General features: G+C 50.1%; 1 protein-coding gene across 1 annotated transcript in view; it reads left to right on the top strand.

Annotated features, from left to right (window-relative positions):
* TTLL9 (tubulin tyrosine ligase like 9) overlaps positions 1–21,032 on the top strand; it is a 33,032-nt gene that overhangs the window by 5,006 nt on the left and 6,994 nt on the right. The window contains exons 4-12 of the mRNA XM_059707502.1: positions 1,136–1,247; positions 1,985–2,170; positions 9,126–9,194; positions 9,827–9,901; positions 11,203–11,293; positions 13,028–13,068; positions 14,400–14,487; positions 19,358–19,416; positions 20,229–20,425. Of these exons, the coding sequence (XP_059563485.1) occupies positions 1,136–1,247; positions 1,985–2,170; positions 9,126–9,194; positions 9,827–9,901; positions 11,203–11,293; positions 13,028–13,068; positions 14,400–14,487; positions 19,358–19,416; positions 20,229–20,425 (918 nt within the window). The remainder of the gene's footprint in view (positions 1–1,135; positions 1,248–1,984; positions 2,171–9,125; positions 9,195–9,826; positions 9,902–11,202; positions 11,294–13,027; positions 13,069–14,399; positions 14,488–19,357; positions 19,417–20,228; positions 20,426–21,032) is intronic.

A 21,032-nucleotide genomic window follows, 5' to 3' on the forward strand; every position in this document is an offset into this window, starting at 1 on the left:
GGTTCTAACCACAGGGCTTGTTCTCAGAAGCTCTGCAACTTATTGGCTGTATGAACTTGGGTGAGTTCCTTCATATCTTTCTGCCTCAGTTTTCTCATCTGTAAAATGGGCTTAATAATAGAACTGAACACTTAGGATTGCTATGAGGGTCAATGAGTTAATATTTGTAAAGTGTTTAGAACAGTGTCAAGCACATGGTAAGCAATAAGTATTAGCTATTAGAAAGTTTAAAAGCATGCCAAACAATGTCATGTGCTGTAGATGAATACACACATATGTACATAGTAAAGCTTTAAAAACAGTCATAGAAATGATACACACCATATTCAGGCTAGAAGCTTCCTTTGGGGCAGGAAAGATGATACATGGGACTTCAGTCATATCTAATTTTTTACTTAAATATTTAGAAGTAATCATGGAGGTATTATTTTATTTCGCATCTTTTTCAAGCACCTCCACCCCAGCTCTGTATCAGATTTCATAGATTAGTCTGGTTTCTGTCCCTCTCCCTGTCATGGTGGTGAAGAATAAGGCCGGAATTTGGAGTCAGGCAGGCCTGGGTGTGAATCCTGATGCCATGTCCGGGGTGAGCAAGCCCCGCCTTGCCTTAGTCTCTTCCAGAGCTGCTGCTCTGAGGATCGAGTAAGAAGAGGGCCTTTTGAACTCAAAGGGCCTTGCAAATGTTACCTAAGTCCGCTGCTTGGTAATGTGAGCGTGGGGGTGGCACCCCCAGGATGCTACCAAGGCCCAGGCAGGTAACATGATCGGGTGAGGTTGGCCGGTTGTCATAGGCCATAGAGAGTGGTGGGGGCTGTGATCTGGAGGGTGTGCCTGTCTGACATGGATAATTATAGTGGGGATAATTATAGAATAGCAGTCTGGCCAATATGTGCCAGGAAGTAATATCTGGGCTCACTGGAAACCACCAGCCTGGATTTGGGTAGGAATGTTTCTCTGGTTGTCATTCTAGCCTAACTAACAAAGCAGGGTGTGGTCAGCAGCGGCCCACAGCCACCTCCTTGAGACTTCTAATAGACACACTGCTGCTGACCCCTGAGCTGTAGCTCCCTGGGCCCCAGACTCCCAGCAGTGCTGAGGTCCTCAGGCCATGACCTTTGTCCCACCCCACTCCCAGCGAAGGGGAGTGGGATTTCTACTGGTGTGACGTCAGCTGGCTCCGGGAGAACTTCGACCACACCTACATGGATGAACACGTGCGGATCAGTCACTTCCGAAACCACTACGAGGTGAGCTGGGCAGGCGGAGGGGCTGGGTCGGTCGAGGCCTGTCACTGGCTGTAGCAATGAGCAGGAGCTAGTTTGGGGTTACACGGACCAGAGTGAAAGGTGTCAGGGACTTCGGGGTGCACGCCAGGTGGGCAATATGTGCACTGGATAGATGATGAGCTAACCAGTGAGAGGGAGTAAGGATCTAAGCCCTGAGGAACAGGCCGTCTTGGGGCGGGGTCGGAGGTCACCGGCTGGGTGACGTTTCAGCAGTAGAGATGTGAGGGGGGTCAGGTTGGATTGGGGTGCAAGGACCAAAGGAGCAGGATGCTTGCATGTGTATGGTGATCTCAGGGTAGAGGCAAGTTGAACAGTTTGGAGTCTAGAGACAGGAGGGAGGTCCAGGAGGGACCAGACCACAAAGATGGAGAACCCAGCGGTGGGAAATTTTAAAAGGTTTGTACAGCTTAGCGGTTAGAAGCAGGAACTGCGGAGTTAGACAGACCTGGATCAAAGCCTGGCTGTGCTGCCTGTTAGCGGCATAGCTCGGGGCAACTGACTAAACCTTTCTGAGCCTCCGCTCCTCACCTGTAAGGTGGGGAGACTGATAGAAGCGCAGGCTAAAGTTACGCTTCGCTTCGTCGGTCAAAGTTACTGTTACTTTGTGGGCCAGACAATGGAGGCGGTGGGGGCAGTTGGGATGGGCAGGTTGGAGGTGGAGTGGGGCTCAGGGCCTGCCCGTCCATCCCCCTGCTCAGCTGACCCGCAAGAACTACATGGTGAAGAACCTGAAGCGGTTCCGGAAACAGCTGGAGCGCGAGGCAGGAAAGCTGGAGGCAGCCAAGTGCGACTTCTTCCCCAAAACCTTTGAGATGCCGTGCGAGTACCACCTGTTTGTGGAGGAGTTTCGTAAAAACCCAGGAATCACCTGGATCATGAAGCCTGTGAGTGCCCAGGGCCAAGGACTGGGGGGAGGGGTGTCCCAGGCAGCAGAGCAGGGACCCTTCAGGGCGCACCTCAGGACAGAACCCTGCCTGGTAATTCAGTCTTAGATGCACTGCCTGCCTCCCCTGAAGGCCAATTCCATCTCCTCCTCTCTGCAGCGTGTGGACCCAGCAGCTAGGAATGTCAGTACACAGTAGGTGCTCAATAAGTACACGTGGTCCTCATGGCACAGGGCAGGGATCCAGGGTCTTGCTGGAGCTCAGATCCCTGCCTCTCTTCCTGACGTAAAGGAAAACGGAGGCGGGGTACGGGAAGTGCGTTCTTGCACTGCCCAGGTCTCGTGGTCCTTGGGAGGGGGTCCGACCAGCCCCACTATGAAGGTGAGGAGCCCAGACCTACTTATTCAAGCTTTTCACAAATGCTCAGCGAGCAAAGGCTGAGCTGGGATCTGCCCAGGCTCCGGATCCTCTCCCCGGCGGGGTCTGCGGGAAGGGAAGGCTGGCCTCCCCGCCTGAGAGGCAGAGGGAGGAGGCCTGAAGCTGAGCACACGGGCTTGGGCAGATGAACGCTGCAGCCGCCTGCGGATCCAGCGCCCAGCAGGCATTATCCTCTCCCACAAATGGTAGTTTGTGCTAATTGGAAACGAGCTCTTGCGTATTAAGTTGATTCCTTTTCCCAGCCCACGGCCTTTACCGCTGTAATTAAGAGGAGGGATCGTGTGTGTGTGTGTGTGTGTGTGTGTGTGTGTGTGTGTGTGTGTGTGTGTTTGCGCGCGCGCACTTGCTCTCCTTCCTCAGTAGCTGAGGCACCATCTCGGGTGTAAGCTGAGTGGGTGCTTCTGGTCAGACTAGCCTGGGTTCTAACCCTGTATCTGCCACTTATGAGCGCTATGACCCTGAGCCGTCGCTCAACCCCTCTCAGTCCATTTCCTCATGGGTAAAATGAAATGAATGAGTTTGCCATTGCTCCTGGTCCCTGAACAACACTTTGAGTCATGAGACTGTTCAGCTCAGACTTGAGAGTGAGTGGGAATTTTCTGGAGAGAGCTTAGTAAAGCCCCGCACCCCCACGGAGTCTGATTCCATAGACTCGATGTGGGACAGAGCTTGGCTGTCACTCTCGGGGAATGTAAGAACAAACCCCTGGATTTGGAATTTAAAAGTCCAGTCTAGAGTTAAAGTGCACACATCCAAACTATTTCCATCGGAGCATTCTCCCCTGCCACCGCGCAGGCCCTCTGGGCTGGCAAGACCCAGACGATGGGGACCACCTTGCTCCTCCAGCCTCCCTGGTGTGGCTGGGAGGCAGGTGCCGGGCTGTCCGGGCCCAGGCCTGTCTGTCAGCCCCTCTGTGGCTGCAGGGCTGGCCGGCACTTCATTCAGGGCCATGAGTCTGGGCCCCCTGGGCTGTTCTCAGCTCGGGGGCCTCTTTCCAAACTGCAGGACAGGAAGAACCACATTGTAACTTCTGTTTTATGAACCGGACCTTGTCACACTTTTTCACTGATATCCCTTAAGAGTCGGGATGCTTTGGGTATCAAATAACAGAGGACCCAGCTAACAGCAGCTCAAATAAGAGGGCAGGAGTTCTGGACTGTTCTCATGCCTTGGGCCTCCAGCATCTGGTGCAACGTGTGGACCCCGGCACAGGGTAGTGTTTCTGAAAGCATCAACAGAGGATATTTGATTATAAAAGAAAGCAACTATATTGAAAACAGTTATCAGACTGCTAGTCTGGGTCCTCTGAGAAACAGGTGCCAAGATAAGGTTCAACATGCCAGAGTTTTGCCTGTGAAAGGGGAGCGGGGGGGGGGGGGGGAGTGGGAGGCTCAGAGAGCTGTCAGACCCCAGTGAGGGAGGAAGGTTGGGGGAGAGGGGGCTCCTACACTGCCGCAGCCTAAGGAAAGTTCCACAAGGTTGAGGGGAGGCCCCTGTCTCCCAGGAGGGGCCAGCCTTCGGGACCCTACAGTCCTCAGGGGTTGCCTGGACCCTGAGTGAGGCCTGGCAAGCACAGGGTGGACTTCCCCTGCCACGGCTCTCCATCAGTCACTCTCCTGCAGGCAGAGGCCTGCGAGTGCATTCTGGCGGCCACCACACAAACTATTAGAATATTCTTTATGCTCTAGTAATATATGTGCTTTTCATGAGCAATTAAAGGGAGTCTAACAGCAGGCCCCATAGTTACCATAATCTCAGTCATCATGAGCATAAACAATGTCTGAGATAGCTGCAACAATGAGAGTGCGATGTGCAATGCTAACTGTGACTTCTTTTGAGAGCAGCATCACAGATATGCCAAGACTGCTACGATTCAGTAGACTTGGTGTGGGACAGAGCTTGGCTGTCACGCTCAGGGAACATCCGAACACACCCTTGGGTTTGGAATTTAAAAGCCTGTGAGACTTTTCAATGTTATGATGATAGGTTGACTCCAGGACGGTTAGCTGAGCAGCTTGACATCGCCCTCAATCCCCATCCCAGTGGCTGGCTGCTCCTCTCGGCCACAGCATGGCTGCCGCAGCTCTGGCTTCACCTCCTCACACCTTCACCCGCCACAGTAATGAAGGAACACTCTAGCCTCGTGCCCCCTTTGAAAAGGACACACACTTCCCAGAAGTCCGTGCAGCAGACTCCCTCTGGCATCCGGCTGGCCCACGTCTGAACCAGTGGCCGGCGCGTAGGACCACCGTGAGGGCTCAGACCTCCCGGAGGGAAGGGCCACCATGAGGAGGCGATCCAAATGGGGCTCGGTCGGCAGGGGGAAAGGGAGTGGTCCCGGGGAGACCACCGGCCACATCTGCAGCACCAGATAAATGCCACACAATGAATGTCACATGATGAATGGCCCCCACGGACCAGGCAGAGGGCAGCAGGGGGTGGAGGGCTGTGAGTGGCCACCGGTGGCGCAAAATCAAAGTATGGTTCATTCTAATAATCCATATATTGTTTTCCAATCAATAACATGCCTTCTTATAGAAATACTTTCCTCCCAAATTATCAAGTAAGAGCGATACTGCCCGAAGTCGCACCACGTTCACTGTGTACTCTGGCCTTTTGCAGGAGGTGCCTGAGCGCCGGCCTTGTGAAGTACAGATTTAACTACCCTGCATCTGTCACTTGAATGGAGTGTTTGGCCTCTCTGTTCCTTGGTTTCTTGACTGCAAAATGGGGATGATAAGATGCTACATGCACTAGTAGGTTTTTCTTTTAAAGCTTTCAGGAGGTAACGTGTGTCAATCCTGGCACAGAGGAAACATCTGAGGAGTATTAGCTGCTGGTCTGCCCGTTGTTGTGAACCGTTTCCCTAAAGTTAGTGTCTGGTTCTACTGCGGCAGCCCAAACGCAGTGGCTTGAGCAACACTGTGTCTTATTCAGCTCCTGAGCCTCCAGTTTGGGCAGCGCTTTGCAGCAAAGGCTGGTGGCTGCTCCGATACCTGCAGGGCCGGTCCCCCGAGGGCTGGCAAGGTGGGAGCTCAGCCAGGCTTGAGGCCTGGAATGCTCCGTTGCCCTCCATGTGGGCCTCTCCATGCGACCTGAGCTTCCTCACAGCATGGTGGCTGGGCTCTCAGGTGGCCATCCCCAAAGAGCAAGCTGTGTGATGCTGTATTGCCTTTGTGTCCCAGCATTGGAAGCCACACAACGCTGCTTCTGCCATACTCAATTAATGGAGACTGTCTTAAAGGCTTGCCCAGATTCAAGGGGAGAGGACATTGACTTTACCTCTTGATGGGGGTGGGGGTGGGGGGCAGCAAGGCTCTGGAAAAACACAGGGGGCTGGAAATATTGTTGTGGGTTTTTGGGTTGTTGTTTTGTTTTGTTTTGTTTTTTTGGTGTGTTTTTTTTTGGGGGGGGTATAGCAGTCTGCTGGAGTTAAGATGATTTCCAGTCTTAACTACCCAGATATATCACCATGTAGCAAATTTATTTTCCACTCTTTAGGATTACTCCCTTAGGAGGTTAGTTACTAACAATTCTTTAAAAAATAACACCATTTCATTATCTCAGATAACAAGAAAGCTAAACTGGAAAATTCCAGGTTTGGGGGTGTGCTCAACAATGCCATTAAAAGCCCAGGTTCCTTCTCTTTGTTCACTCTGCAGCCTCAGTGTGTTGGCTTTGTGTCATCAGACTTGTCATCTCCTCAGTGTGAGATGGCTGCTGCAGTAGCGGCATCATCTCCTTAGACCAGTGGTTCTCAACCTTCCTAATGCCGCGACCCTTTAATACAGTTCCTCATGTCGTGGTGACCCCCAACCATAAAATTCTTTTCGTTGCTACTTCATAACTTTAATTCTGCTACTGTTATGAATCGTAATGTAAATATCTGATATGCAGGATGTATTTTCATTGTTACAAACTGAACATAATTAAAGCATAGTGATTAATCACAAAACAATATGTAATTATATATGTATTTTCCGATGGTCTTAGGTGACCCCTGTGAAAGGGTCGTTTGACCCCCAAAGGGGTCACGACCCACAGGTTGAGAACCACTGCCTTAGACTGTAATATTTGAAGAAAGAAGGAAAGAAGCCAAGCATTTCTTTCTCTCTCTCCCTCTCTGTTCCCTCCCTTCCCATCTCCCTCCATACACATTTCTTTCCCCCTCCTCTCTCTCTCTTTTCTCCTCCTCTTCCTCTGTTTCCCCTCCCTTGTCAACCCCAATGTGTTTTTAAAAAATATTTTTATTGATTTCAGAGAGGAAGGGAGAGGGAGAGAGAGAGAGAAACATCAATGATGAGAGAATCATTGATTGGCGGCCTCCTGCACGCCCCACACTGGGGATCGAGCCTGTCACCCAGGCATATGCCCTGGCCAGGAATCAAACCATGACCTCCTGGTTCACAGGTCAATGCTCAGCCACTGAGCCATCCACCCCAATGTTTTTAACAGGAGGAAAATCTTTCTCAGAACCCTAAAGCTCCAACCAGATGTCTCCTTAGGTCTCACCGGCCAAAACATGGTTTCTACTAGCTGCAAGGGAGGCTGGGAAAACAGGTATCTGGTGTTTCCAGCTCCAAGGTGAGAGGTGGGTTTGCCAGCCAGGAAGAAGAGGAAGGGGAAGGCAGCCAAGAGTGGAGGCAAGGTTCCTACATCGGAAGTTATAAACCTTAAAAAACAACACCCACCTTTTAAACTGAAGTTTAATACAACAGAACATGTCCACCTTGTACAGGTGTAGCTTGATAAATCTTCACAAAGTGAACACGTTTGAATAGCCAGTACCCAGACCCTACACAGAGCATTAACAGCCCCCAACAGCTCCCCTCAGACCCTCTCCACTCACCGTCCCCCAGGCCACTCTGACCATGGATCTGTTTGCCGGCTTTTGTACTTTATATAGTTGGAATCACATAGTGTGGCTACACTGTGTCTGGTTTCTCTCCCTCAACATCATGTTCATGATATTCATCCGTACTGATGTGGTTAGATGTAAATTATGATTTACCATTGTTTACTGTTCTATGAAGTGAACATCTGTCTACGTGGGAGTTTTGAGGTTGGAGCCGTTATGAATTGTGCTGCGTGGACGTTCCTGCACATGCCCGGGGGTGCCCATGTGCATCGTAGGCCCCGGGGGTGCCTGTGTTCAGCTTTCGTGGATGCTGCCCCAGAGTTTCCAAACCATCTATACGCCTCTCAGCACATGTGAGAGTTCCGGTTCCTCCACATCCTCGCCAGCACCTGACATTGCCTGTCTTCCGTTTCAGTCCCTCGGGGAGGGTGTAGTGGTGCCAGCCTGCAGTGGTCATTTGCATGGTTCTGAAGACTGATGAGGTTGAGTGCCTCTTCGTTGTTTACATCGGATTATCCTCTTCTGTGAAGTGATTGTAAATCTTTTGTGTGGCCATGAACACCTGGGAGCCCTTGAAGCACACTGATGATTAGTTGTGTTCCAAAACAGCTGTGCATGTTGCGGCCCCTGAGCCACCATAGTGCTCCACAGTGTTTTGGACACCCCGTCTTCTGGGCACACACAACCCTGAGCCGGGCTGCACAGCACAGCAGACAGAGGAGGCTGGGTTTCAGCTCCCACTGCCCCCATGACTGGGAGCCCTTCGTGCAGGGGGCCACCGGTACAGCCGCGCCTGACAACTCTGTCTGCCCCTGCATTGTACGGAGAGCCCCACAGTGGCCAGCGGGGCCATGCTCAGAGAACAGAGAGAAATGACATGGGGGGACCTGCTCAGCGGCTGAAGATAACTGAAGGCCCCAGGAATCAGGTTCGTCCTAGGAGGTCCTAGAAGCCAGAGCCAGGCAGCAAAATTTAGCTCAAAACACGTTAGGCTGTGGAAACTTCACGAGGTTATTGCTAGAACATAATGCCCAGCACACAGTGGACACCTACTATATACCTTTTGGATGACTACCTAATAGGGCTACTCTGCAACAAATGGGCTGTGTTGCGATGTCGGGGGAGTGAGCTCCCTGGCCCTGTGGAGGTGCAAGGCCAGGCAGGTGAGCACGGTAGAGGATGTCACAGGAGGAAGTAATGCCTCTGGTGCTGACTTACAGATTCTCCCAGCCCCTTGACTCTGTGAAGCTATGAATTATCCATGCTGGCATTCGGCGAAGGCAGACTGATTTCAGTATTCGCCGAAGGAAAACCTAATTAGGAAGGCAAATTGATTTCCAAAAAAAGAATTGGATGATATGTTCCCAGGACTGTTAGAAATGGGTTTTTAATCATCTGCTCTTTTGTATTATTCATGCAGTTGATGCCTTTGTGAGCTAAGCTGGCCTCTCCCTTTCCCCTCTCCTTCTCCCTCCTTCCAGGCGTAGCACCTTCTCTGTTCCATTTCCTTCAGGGCTGGGCCGGGCCATTCCTCTGGGGAGCGCAGGAGGCCCATGAGGGAGATGGAGACAGAAATGCTGGGCAGGGGCCCCGGCATAGGGGCACACAAGGACCACAAAGAGCGGAATGCTGACTTTTCTGCATCCGCCCCCACCCCAGGTAGCCCGGTCTCAGGGGAAGGGCATCTTCCTATTCCGGAGGCTGAAGGACATCATGGACTGGAGGAAGGTGAGCTTGCCTCTCCCCCTTCCTCCCTAAACCCTCTGTGCTCACCGGGGCAAGGAGCCTCTCTTTCCCACCCTGAAAACTTGAAGGGCTGGCAGAGAAGTTCTGCCCATGGGTCTTCCCATGGTAAGTCTCTGGAACCAGATTGTCTGGGTTCAAATGCTGATCCTGCCTCACAGTAGCTGTGTGACCTTGGACAAGTTACTACACCTCTCTGTGCCCAACTAAATGAGGGATAGGTAGTAACAACACCTGCTGAGAATGCAGTGAGTTAATGTGCCTAAAACCTGAGAACATTGCATTACCAGGACCTCCGGCTCACCCAGCTGGGGGGGAGTTTGGTTAACTGCCCCTCGGTCCAAGTTCCCTCTTCCCCCATCATGTCCCAAGACATGATTCAGTGGAAATCCTTGTTCCAATCTTGCCTCCACTACTCAGAAGCTCTGTGGTCTTGGGAAAATTGCTGAACCCCTCTGAACCTTAGAGATGGTGATAGTGTAGGATGGGTGAGAAGAGCAAGGTGATCAAACTCCTACACATCAGCACCTGCTGCACTAGCAGGCTCATAGCAGGCACTCAGTGAATGAATTTCCTCCCTCCACCGTGTGTCCTGACTCCTTCCATGAGACTATCAGGGCACTGCTGGGAAGAAGCTCGCCAGCTTGGAGGCCCAGCAGGCCCGGGGTGCTGTCAATCCCCCTGGCAGCCACGTGAGTACATATGTGGGGCGTCCGGGAAGCCTGGGTTTCAGGGCTCCCTGCCACTGGTCTGTTCTGTGACCACACCGAGTGTGTGAGGCTTGCCTTTGGGCCTCAGTGCTCTCACCCAGTTACTCTGCGGGGAACAGTGTGAGTGGGCAAGGGCTGTGCAGGCTGAGGCACTGCGCACGTGTGTGTGCGATCATCGCTGTCTTCAGAGGAGGGAGAGGAATATCCCTGGGGCCTGTGTGGTGCTCTAGGCAGCACTGACCAATGGAACTTTCTACATGGGGAATGGTGTACACCTGTGCTTCCCGATGTGGTGACCACTAGCCACGTGTTGACTTTGGCAAAAAATGTGGCTAGTGCGACTGAAGGACTGGGTTTCTAATCTGTTTCCTTTTTTATTGTGGCAAAATACACATAAAACTTACCATTTTAACCATATTTAAGCATACAGTTTTGTGACATTAATTCCCCTTACATTGTTGTGCAACCATCACCATCTTTGAAAAAAAAATTATATATATATATATATATATATATATATATATATATATATATATATTTCAGAGAGTTAGGGAGAAGGAGAAAGACGGAAACATCAGTGATGAGAGAGAATCATTGACTGGCTGCCTCCTTTCTGCACGTCCCCCACTGGGGATCAAGCCCACAACCTGGGCATGTGCTCTGACTGGGAATTGAACCGTGACCTCCTGGTTCATAGGTCGATGCTCAATCACTGAGCCACATAGGCCCAGCACCACCAACCATCTGCTGAATGTTTTCATCTTGCCCAGCTGACACTGTACCCATTAAACAGTAACTCTCCATTTCCCCCCTCTGGCCAGTCCATGGAGGCCACCTTTCTACTTCCTGTCTATATGAATTTGATTCATCTAGGTACCTCGTTCAAGTGGAATCATACCATATTTGTCCTTTTGTGTCTGGCTTCTTTCACTTAGCATGATCTCTTCAAGATCGTCCTTGCTGTAGTATGTAAATTCACTTTCTTTTAACCAGTTTAAATATACATAGCCACATGTGGCCAGTGGCTGCCCTATTGGGTTAAATGCCAGCTTCTGGACCCAGTCTGTGTGGGTCCACTTCCCAGCAGCACCACCGACCAGCATGTCACCTTGGGCAAGTCACTCCCCCTCTCTGTGTTTCAGTTTCTCATCTGTAAAATGGGGTACCATTAGAATTTCCCTGATAGGGCTGATATACCCCAAGTAGAGTGCCTAAGACAGTGCCTAGTTCACAGGATATGCTCAATAAATGTTTATTATTATTATTATTATTACTATAACTAGGACTCAAAAAGTTCGGATGACCAGAAAGAAGAAATTCCCGTGGAGAACTACGTGGCGCAGCGTTATATCGAAAACCCCTATCTGATCGGAGGTGAGATGACGGTCTGCTCCCTGCTCTTCCACGGCATGGTCACTCAGTCAGTCAACAAGCCTTGACTAGGAGAATACCCACCGAGGGCTTGGCCTGGCACCAGGCGTGACCTGATGCAAAGATGGAGATCTGTCCTGCACCCTCCCACCCCCTAGCTGTTGCCTGTGCCGCTCCTCTGCCTGGCATGCTTTTCCCACTCCCTCTGGGGTTCACTAAAATCCCCCTCATTTTTCAAGAACCAACTCATTCATGCGTTTATCCAACAGATATTTATAAAGAGCCTACTCAGTGCCAGCCCCTGTCCTGAGTGCTGGCTGCCCCAGATGAGCAGACAGCATTACACCAGAAACAAACCAATCAGCGAGTGCCACAGAGTGGGGCGCTGGGACAGAGAGTGAGGGAGGGCCTCTCTGAGGAGGTGACGGGTGAGCTGAAACCGGAATGACAACTAGGAGTCACCCGTGGGTAGATTTGGAGGGAGAGGGAACTGCAGGGGCCCAGGGCCCAAGGTGAGTCTGTCCGTGGTTGTGGGTTCCATGAAGCCAGATGGCCTGGGTTCAAATCCTGACCTTGCCACTGACAGCTGTATGACCTTGGGCAAAGTTATTTCACTTTGTTCACTTTGCCTGAACACCCTCTCTTCCTGTTTTTAAATAGCAGCATCATTGAGATCTATTCACACACCACACAATGCACCCAGCAGGCGCGTACAACCCAGTGGTTTTGATTATGTTCACACACCCTGGTCCCCTCCCATAAAGCCTTTGCAGATTCCCCCAGGGCGTCTGCACATCAGCTTTTCCCGCACGGGGTCTGTAAAATGCAGGCATGTCAGGCTGTGTGTGAGGAGGGGCGTGACTCTGGAGGGTCTCGTCACCTGAGAGGGCCAGGTGCTGGAAGGGGCATTAAGTACTGTTCATCCACTTGCCTCCACTCAGCTCCTTGGATACTGTTCTTCTCCAGGGCAGCCCTGGGGTCTCTTCTCCTCCCTTCCCTTTCTCCCCCAGTGGCCCACCCTCTCTCTGTGCTTCTCCCAGCTTTCAGTGGAAACCTTGCCTCCACACCCCAAGTCTTGAGCATCCCCTCCTGGGCATCTCCCAGCTGCTGAAACCCCACACACCTAAAATCCAGCCCTGTCCTCCCACACCATCTGGTTCACTCTCCAGCCCTCCCGCCTAGGGGTACAGCCCCAGCCTCCCCTTGTTGCTAAGCCAGAAGTCAGACTGTTCCGGGTTTGTCCCTCTCTCCCCCTCCCATGTCCGGTTCTTCACCAAGCTCCCAGCTCTTGAATCTGTCTGGCTACCTGCGTCCCTGCCCTGCCACTGTCCTCTCTCCCGGACAACTGTGCTGGCCTCCTCCCTGGTGCCCGCTGCTGCCCTGGTCCCCGCTGCTGCCCTGGTCCCCGCTGCTCCCCTCTAACACAGGAGCCAGAGGCATTGGACACCCTTCAGCGGCTTTCCACGGCGGGGGAGGGGGTGGTTGAAACAAAATCCAAAAATTGCACATGACCTGGCCCCTGCTGACCCCGCCTCCCTCCACTCTGCTCTTGGACTGAGGTCTTTGACCGCCCGGGGCCTCTGGTCATGCAGTTTCTCCTGCCTGGGGGCGGGGGGCACCTTGCACTTTCTGTGTTTTTATTGGGATTCCTATCAGTGGGTCCACTGCCACATCCCCCAACCTAGCACAGCGCCTGGCAATCAGTGTTGCCACATGAGTTATTTCCTTGCCCCACAGGCCGCAAGTTTGACCTGCGTGTCTATGTGCTGGTGATGTCGGTGAGTAACTAAGACAATGCCCTCCTCCTGTGGTGGGTAAGGGGCAGCTGGACTCAGAGACAGGGGGCAAAAGCCATTCTGGGGGCACCTGTGTGAGCTTGTCTGCCTGGAAGAGTGCAGGGGGACCTCTGAGGGTGGGTGGGGCTGGTAAATGGATCGAAGTTGTACCATCTTAGACGCCCCAGCATCTGGAATTGCCCCTCCACATGTCCTTTTTTATTCATTCTGTCATTCATGGTAACCACAACTAACATTTGTTGAGAACCTGCTAAGTCCCAGGCCCTGATATTTAGCATGTTTTATCCTCTTCAGTCCTCTACTAGCCAGGGAGGTAGGCTCTATTACTCATTTTACGGATGAGGAAACAGATAACAGGGCTGAGTGACTTGCTCAGGGTCACGCAGTTGGTAAGTGAGAGCTGGGATTAGAATCCAGGCAGCCTAGTTCCAGAACCTAGTCTCTTAATCAAGGCGTTGCTATGCTCCCTGCACCCATTCATTCATTAAAAAAAAAAAAATTTGTTTTTATTGATTTCAGAGAGAGGCAGGGAGAGGGAGAGAGAAATAGAAACATCAGTGATGAGAGAAAATCATCTATCAGCTGCCTCCTGCACGCCCCCTACTGGGGATCAAGCCTGAAACCCCAGGATGTGCTCTGACCTAGAATTGAACCATGACCTCCTGGTTCATGGGTCATGCTCAACCACTGAGCCACACTGGCCAGGCCATTCATTCATTCATTCATTCATTCAACAAACATTTTTTTAAAAATATATTTTATTGATTCTCCACAGAGAGAAAGGGAGAGAGATAGTCAGAAACATCGATGAGAGAGAAACATTCATCAGCTGCCTCCTGCACATCTCCCACTGGGGATATGCCCGCAACCCAGGTACATGCCCCCGACCAGAATCGAACCCGGGACCTTTCAGTCTGCAGGCTGACGCTCTATCCACTGAACCAAACCGACCTCGGCTCAACAAACATTTAAACCTCATGGTGCACTACTCTATGTTGGGTATGAGGAGATAAGCTCACCCACTGTCCAATGGGAGCTATGGACACATCCTGAGGTGGGGGTGTCACACTTGGGGGCGAGCAGAGAAGCCCATTAATTTTGTTTTCTTCTGTGTCGTGCCCCTGCCCCACCCCAGAGAAAGAGGGGGGTAGAATCAGAGGAAGCTGATATTTGAGCAGATTCTGGAAGGGTGATGTGGGAAAGAAGGAAGGACCCGCCGGGTGGAGGGAACAGCAGGTACAAAAGCTAGTAAGTGTGAAAGTACACGTATTTATTCCCCGCCCTTTTGTCTTCCTCCGGCCCCACCTTCACAGTACATCCCGCTGCGGGCCTGGCTGTACCGGGATGGCTTCGCCCGCTTCTCCAACACCCGCTTCACACTCAGCAGCATTGACGACCAGTGTATCCTGGGACCCGCCTCCCCACCCCCATGCGCCCTTCCCTTCCTGTCCTTTGGGGTCCAAAGATGTGTGCTGAGCGCCTGCCGAATGCCATGCTCTGGTCTGGGCACAGGAGAGCTTCCAGTCTTGTGGGGGCGGGAGGTCCCCCAGTGGTCTGCTCCGTTCAACTCATCCCACGCAGTCTGCTTGATGGCCCTGTTGGTGGTGTGCCTGCCATTCACCTGGATTGGTATTCCTCGGATCTCATTCACACCTATTAGCATTCATAGGGTGGGACAGTTTGGGCCCCTTTGGAGAGCGTTTGCATCCTTTCACGGCCTTTTCCCCAGTGCCTCGTCGCTGGCTCACTCATTCACTCAAACACAATGCCATTTTCTCCCACCTCATTGGTAGGGACCAAAGACTTGATGGGACTCTGTGCTGGCAAGGTTGGGAGGACACACACGCTATTGGTGGGAGTGTACATTGGTGCCTTATGAGGAGGCAGTCGGGAAATGTCTACTGAAAGGCAAATGCACATACCTTCTGACCCAGCGATTCTCCCTCTGGCTCTTTCTCCCACAGGCACACTCACACTGCAGGAAAGTGGAGGTTTAAAGGCCAGTCACTGTGCAACCTGTTTGTGAGAGGGAAAGAATAGGAAACAACTAGAGCAATGGCTCATTTACACAATGGAATACTAGGTAGCTGTTAACGAGGAATGGGGGAAATGCTTTATGTACTGATATGAAATAATCTCCAAGCTGTATCATTAATTGGGGGGAACTCGTATAGATCTCTGAGAAATGTACACTCCCATCACGTTAAAAATATCGCTGTGCTTTTATCTGTGCATAGACATCTCTGAAAGGATGCACAAAAGTCTGGAACCAGAAGTTGCCTTCGGGAGGAGAAATGGGTGGGTGTGCAGGAGCTATTTCCTTATATACATCCTTATACCTTTTGACTTTTGAATCATGTGAATCTATTATCTGGTTAAAATATCAACAACAACAAAATGTTTTTAAGCCCGGCCGGTGTGGCTCAGTGATTGAGCATCAACCTATGAACCAGCAGGTCATGTTCAATTCCCCGTCAGGGCACATGTCCAGTTTTCGGGCTCGATCCCCATGGGGGATAGGAGGCAGCCCATCAGTGATTCTCTCTCGTCATTGATGTTCTCTCCCTTCCTCTCGGAAATCAATAAAAATATTTTTTAAATGTTTTTAAGATTTTTAGACCTGAGCATCAGATAAAAGGGGGTAAACAGTACAGGAACTTTCAGAGATAAATCAGCAGGATTGGATTGCCTGCATACGGGAGAGATGGGAACGGAAGGTGAGGCTGCTGGGCTTCTGATTTGGGTGATGCAGCTAATGCTTTTAGCCGATTCACAGCTCTCGGCCTTCATTTCGTCATTCGATTAAGAGTCTGTCCAAGGTAATGCATTTGCCTTGCCTGCATGTTAGGGTGGGAGCAGGCCCTCCTGAGAATTTTTTATAAATTTTTTCTACTTTACCAACTTCAGCATTTCCTGTGTGTGTGTGTGCGTGTGTGTGTGTGTGTGTGTGTGTGTGTGTCCTTGGTTTTTTTTTTTTTTTTTGTAAATCTAACAAGCATTTATCAGATGCAAGCCATCAAATTTATTTCAGTTTCATTTTCATTTTCCATGTTATTTTCATTTTGTTTTGTTTTTAATTAAAATTAAATGATGCAGGAAGTGTGCTTGGAACGGTGCCAGGCCCAGAGTGGCTACTGAGGACAAGGAGGGGTACGCTCTCCCCTTTCAGAGTGTTTGCAGATCTCCAGGCATCCTGGGCCCTTATCAAACAAAGCAACGCCCGGCACTAGTTTCTATTGAATGCAGCTTTGCTGTTTTCCCAGTGAGTGACTGTATGTCATTTTCCATCCCTTCTAATTGTTTTTAACTTTTAATATTGAAAGATTTAAAAAATATTTTAAAACTGTAGAAAAGACTATAACAGAAATCCATGCATCTACCATCAGACCGAACAGATACTAATATTTTGCCACATTTGCTTCAGATATTACACACCAACTTTTAAAATAATCAACCAACTTTGGATCACAAAACATTAAGACATGTTTTTACCCTGACTTCTATAATTGTGCATACAAATATAGTTTGATATATATTGTTTATACATAATTAGTCAATATATATACATATATGCACACAAAATACAAAAATATTCACCTCAACACTGAAATAGTAAAAAGTAGAAACAGCCTGGCTGGTGTGGCTCAGTGGTTGAGCGTCGACCTATGAATCAGGAGGTCAGGGTTCGATTTTTTGTTGATTTCAGAGAGGAAGGGAGAGGGAGAGAGAGATATATAAACATCAATGATCAGAGAGAATCATTGATTGGCTGCCTCCTGCATGCCTCACTCACTGGGGATCAAGCCCGCAACCCGGGCATATGCCCTGACCAGGAATCGAACCTGATTTGATTGACCTCCTGGTTCATAGTCAATGCTCAACCACTGAGCCACACTGGACAAGCTAAACATCTTTTCATGTGCTTGTTGGGCATTTGTAAACCTTCTTTGGGAAAATGTCTTCTCAAAGTCTTAGACCTCTTTTAAATTGGATTATTTGTCTCTTTAATTGTTGAGCTGTAAGAGTTCTTTACCTATTTTTTAATACTACTTCTTAGATACATGACTTACAAATATCCTTTTCAATTTGTGGGTTATCCTTTATTTTTAAGGACTTTTTTTTTAATTAGCATGTTTAGGTTCACAGCAAAACAGAGGAAGCAGCGGTTCTCAACCTGTGGGTCGCGAACAATGAAACTACATCCTGCATATCAGATATTTACATTATGATTCATAACAGTAGCTACATTACAGTTATGAAGTAGCAACGGAAATAATTTTTATGGTTGGGGGTCACCACAACATGAGGAACTGTATTAAAGGGTCGTAGCATTAGGGAGGTTGAGAACCACTGGTAGAGATTTCCCACATACCCTGCCTCCATACACACACATAGCCTCCCCTGTTATCAACATTCCCCATTAATTAGTTACAATGGATAAACCCACATTGACACATCATAGTCACCCAAAGCCATAATTTACGTTAAGGCTGTACCTTCCATGGGTTTGGACAAACGCATAATGACGTGTATTCATCATTGCTGCATCGTGCAGAGTATTTCACTGCCTAAAATCCTGTGCTCCACCTTTTCACTTGCTGGACAATGTTCTTCGAAGCACAAACTTTTTTTGTTTTGGGGTGTGTGTGTGTGTGTGTGTTTTAATTCTCACTCGAGAATATTTTTTGCATTGATCTTTAGAGAGAAAGTGGAAGGGAGGGAGGAAGGGGAGAGAGAGAGAGAAAGAGGGGAACATCCAAGTGAGAGAGACATATAGGCTGGTTGCTTCCCACATGTGTCCTGACTGAGGGCTGGGGATCAAACCTGCAACAGAGGTACGTGCCCTTGACCAGGAATCAAATCCTCAACCCTTGGGTTTGCAGGTTGGTGCTCTCACCACTGAGCAACCAGCCATAGCTGAAGCACAAAAGGGTTTAATACTGATGAAGTTCAACTTATCTACTCTTTCTTTTGTCACTCATGCTTTTGGTGTCACATCTAAGGAGCCCTGACTAACCCAAGGTCATTGCTTATTTCTATATTATATTCTAAGAGAGTTAAAGTTTTAGCTCTTATATTAAGTCCAAGATACAGTTGGAGTTAATTTTTGTCTACAGTATGAGGAAGGGGTCCAACCTTATTCTCTTGCACGTGCATAGTCAGGTGTCCTGGCCCATTTAGTGCTTGCCCCCACTGAACTGCCTTGGCACACTTCTCAAAAGTCAGTTGACCATAAACCTAAGAGCTCTTTTTATTATTTAGTGGTTTGCTATGTGCTTATTCTTTTGCAATTAAGATAGAAGAACTCTCAGACAAATGTGAAAAAAAAGTTTTTGGAAATCTCTAAAGAAGACATTCTAGAACAATGGTGCTAACGAGGATGCCCGCCTTCCTCTGCGCTTCGTGCAGCAAACGGGGAGCAACACATGTTCTAGGGGAATTACACTTGGCTTAGTTCCCTAGAGCCTCTACCTCCCAGTAAGTCCTGGAGAAAGTTACACCTTACGGTCATTTCATGAGGTGAAATGCAGTGGGGGCGGGAGGGTGTTGGTGGAGGGTGTTCTGAACGGCTGTCCCTTACTTAACCTCTCTGCGCTTCAAGTTCTCTTCTTTGAGATGGGAATAATTTGAAGAACAAATGAGATGATTTGCGTGAAATGCTCTGTAAGCTGCCAAGTGTTGTTGATGTTACTGGTGGTCACCGTGGTGATGATGGCAAAAGGCAGACTCTCAGAGCTTGGACCTTTGAGGCCATCTTGACCCCACCCCAAAGCTGGATCACTTTTTCAATATTCCTGCAAAGTGGCCACCCAGCCCGAACCCCTCTGGTGACAGAGAGCTCAGAATAGCCCGAGACGGCTGTTCTATATTTAGTCTCTCTGTATGTTAGAAAATGTTCTCCTCTTGAGTTGAAAAATCATAATAACTGCTATACCAGGCACTATAAGAGGTGCTTCTATATAGGCTGTTATCTAATCTTTCAAATACTTCTGTGAGGCCAATCTACTATTAGGTACTCCCATTAAATATGTAGGAAAATAGACTCGGAGGAGCTAAGTGACTTGCTCAGGGGCTCGGAGCCAGTAACAATGCAGGCAGGATTTGAACCCAGGCCCACCGGACTGTAATGCCCACACGTGACCTCTGGGCTGTTTTTGTGGCCTTCCCCATCAGTTCCCAAGGAAGGGTCTTAGTTTGGCCCCTGGGGGCTACATGAAGCAGGACTCACTCTTCTTGTCCACACTGATCCTTGACCACCAACCTCTGCCAGATGTGCACCTCACCAATGTCGCCGTGCAAAAGACGTCCCCTGACTACCACCCAAAGAAGGTGAGCAAGCTGGGCTCCTGCCCTCGGGCACAGCCTCTGGGGCGGCTGGGGTGGTGGGTCAGAGTGCAGAGAGCCCAGCACAGGCTTGTCTTGGGCTCATAGTTCACAGTGCAACTGGGCCCACCCTTCCCATTTGCAGGGCCCAGGGCAAGAGTACAAATGGAGGCCCATGCGTAGTGTCTAGATATTTAGAAGTTATAAGCCAAACTAACATACCCTCTAACAAAATGTGTTCTGTCCTCCTGACTGGACAGATATGCTTCTATTTATCCATCATCATCTATCTACCTGTCGACCTTCTACCTAATAACCTACACGGCCAGGTTCAAACTTAGAACTCTATGACTTCTAAGAGTTAAGAGCCAGAACAGAAGTGCACAGGGAGAGCTGGCCCCCAGCTCATGCCCGCACAGTGGGGGCCTCCTGCATACCCCCTGACCCTACTACAAACAGCAGCTGATCATTCCGTGGGCCTCGGGATGCACACATGGTCAGTGCGATCTGTCTTCAGGGAAGCTGCCCAGGGAGAGGCCTGCACAGGGCATTTGGGCCAGGACTTCTGGGGTCGTGAGTCTAGGCTATGCTCTAGGAAGAGAGGCACACACACTCCGGCTGGACGCATCCCCTTGGGCTTGCAGAGTCTGTCCCAAAAGGAAGGACACACTTGGGGTTCTCCTGGTCACAGGACTCAGGGATGGGCTCCTCTTGTCCAAGCCTGAGGGCCGTGTTGATGGCGATTGTTGGAAGGTCCCGGCTGCCAAGGTGCCGGTTAACTAAGGCTCCCTCTCCCAACCCGGGTGCGCGGGCCCCAGGGCTGCAAATGGATGCTCCAGCGCTTCCGACAGTACCTGGCGTCCAAGCACGGGCCAGAAGCGGTGGAATCGCTCTTCAGTGACATGGACAACATCTTCATCAAGAGCCTGCAGAGTGTGCAGAAGGTGATCATCAGTGACAAGCACTGCTTTGAGCTGTACGGCTATGACATTCTCATAGACCAGGACCTCAAGCCGTAAGTGGATGGGCCAGTGGCCCTGGAGAGCCAGGGGGCACATTTTCCCACCCAGACTACCTGGCTTTGACCTCAGCTCTGCCACTTCCTCATTAGGCACACTTTCTGTTGCCTCAGTTTGCCCATCTGTAAAATGGTTGCTGTGCCTATAGCATTGTTATGAGGCATAAATGAAGTATAGAGCACTGAGCCTCATGCCTGGCACTCAGAGGCCTTTCCTGAATATATGCTGAGTCAGGGATCCTCATCTGGTACCAGCAAGAAAATTACCCTCTGTAAGCCCTGGTGCTTTCCAGATGCAAAGTGCCTTATAAGGGAGTATTGTCACCATGTCGATCCCTGTCAAGAATTTGGTGCATTCCCTCAGTGTCCGTGAGGTTGAGCTGATGAGTAGAACAAACTGAGGTGGCAGGGACCACAGCAATGGCCCTCATGTGATACCATTGGGGTGGTTCTGGCAGCTTGAGGTCACCCAGTAAGTCAAGGGCAGAGCCAGGCCCAAGGTCATAGTTCCTGGGCTGAGCTGCTCCCGCCAGTAGTGCGGCTCCTGGCCCAGCACCTCCTGAGGGTCACTGTATGGTGTTGGGGGGCTTTCTCAGCCAGGAGT

The sequence above is a fragment of the Myotis daubentonii genome, chromosome 8 (assembly GCF_963259705.1).
Source record: "Myotis daubentonii chromosome 8, mMyoDau2.1, whole genome shotgun sequence".
In the NCBI taxonomy this organism is placed as follows: Eukaryota; Metazoa; Chordata; class Mammalia; order Chiroptera; family Vespertilionidae; genus Myotis; species Myotis daubentonii.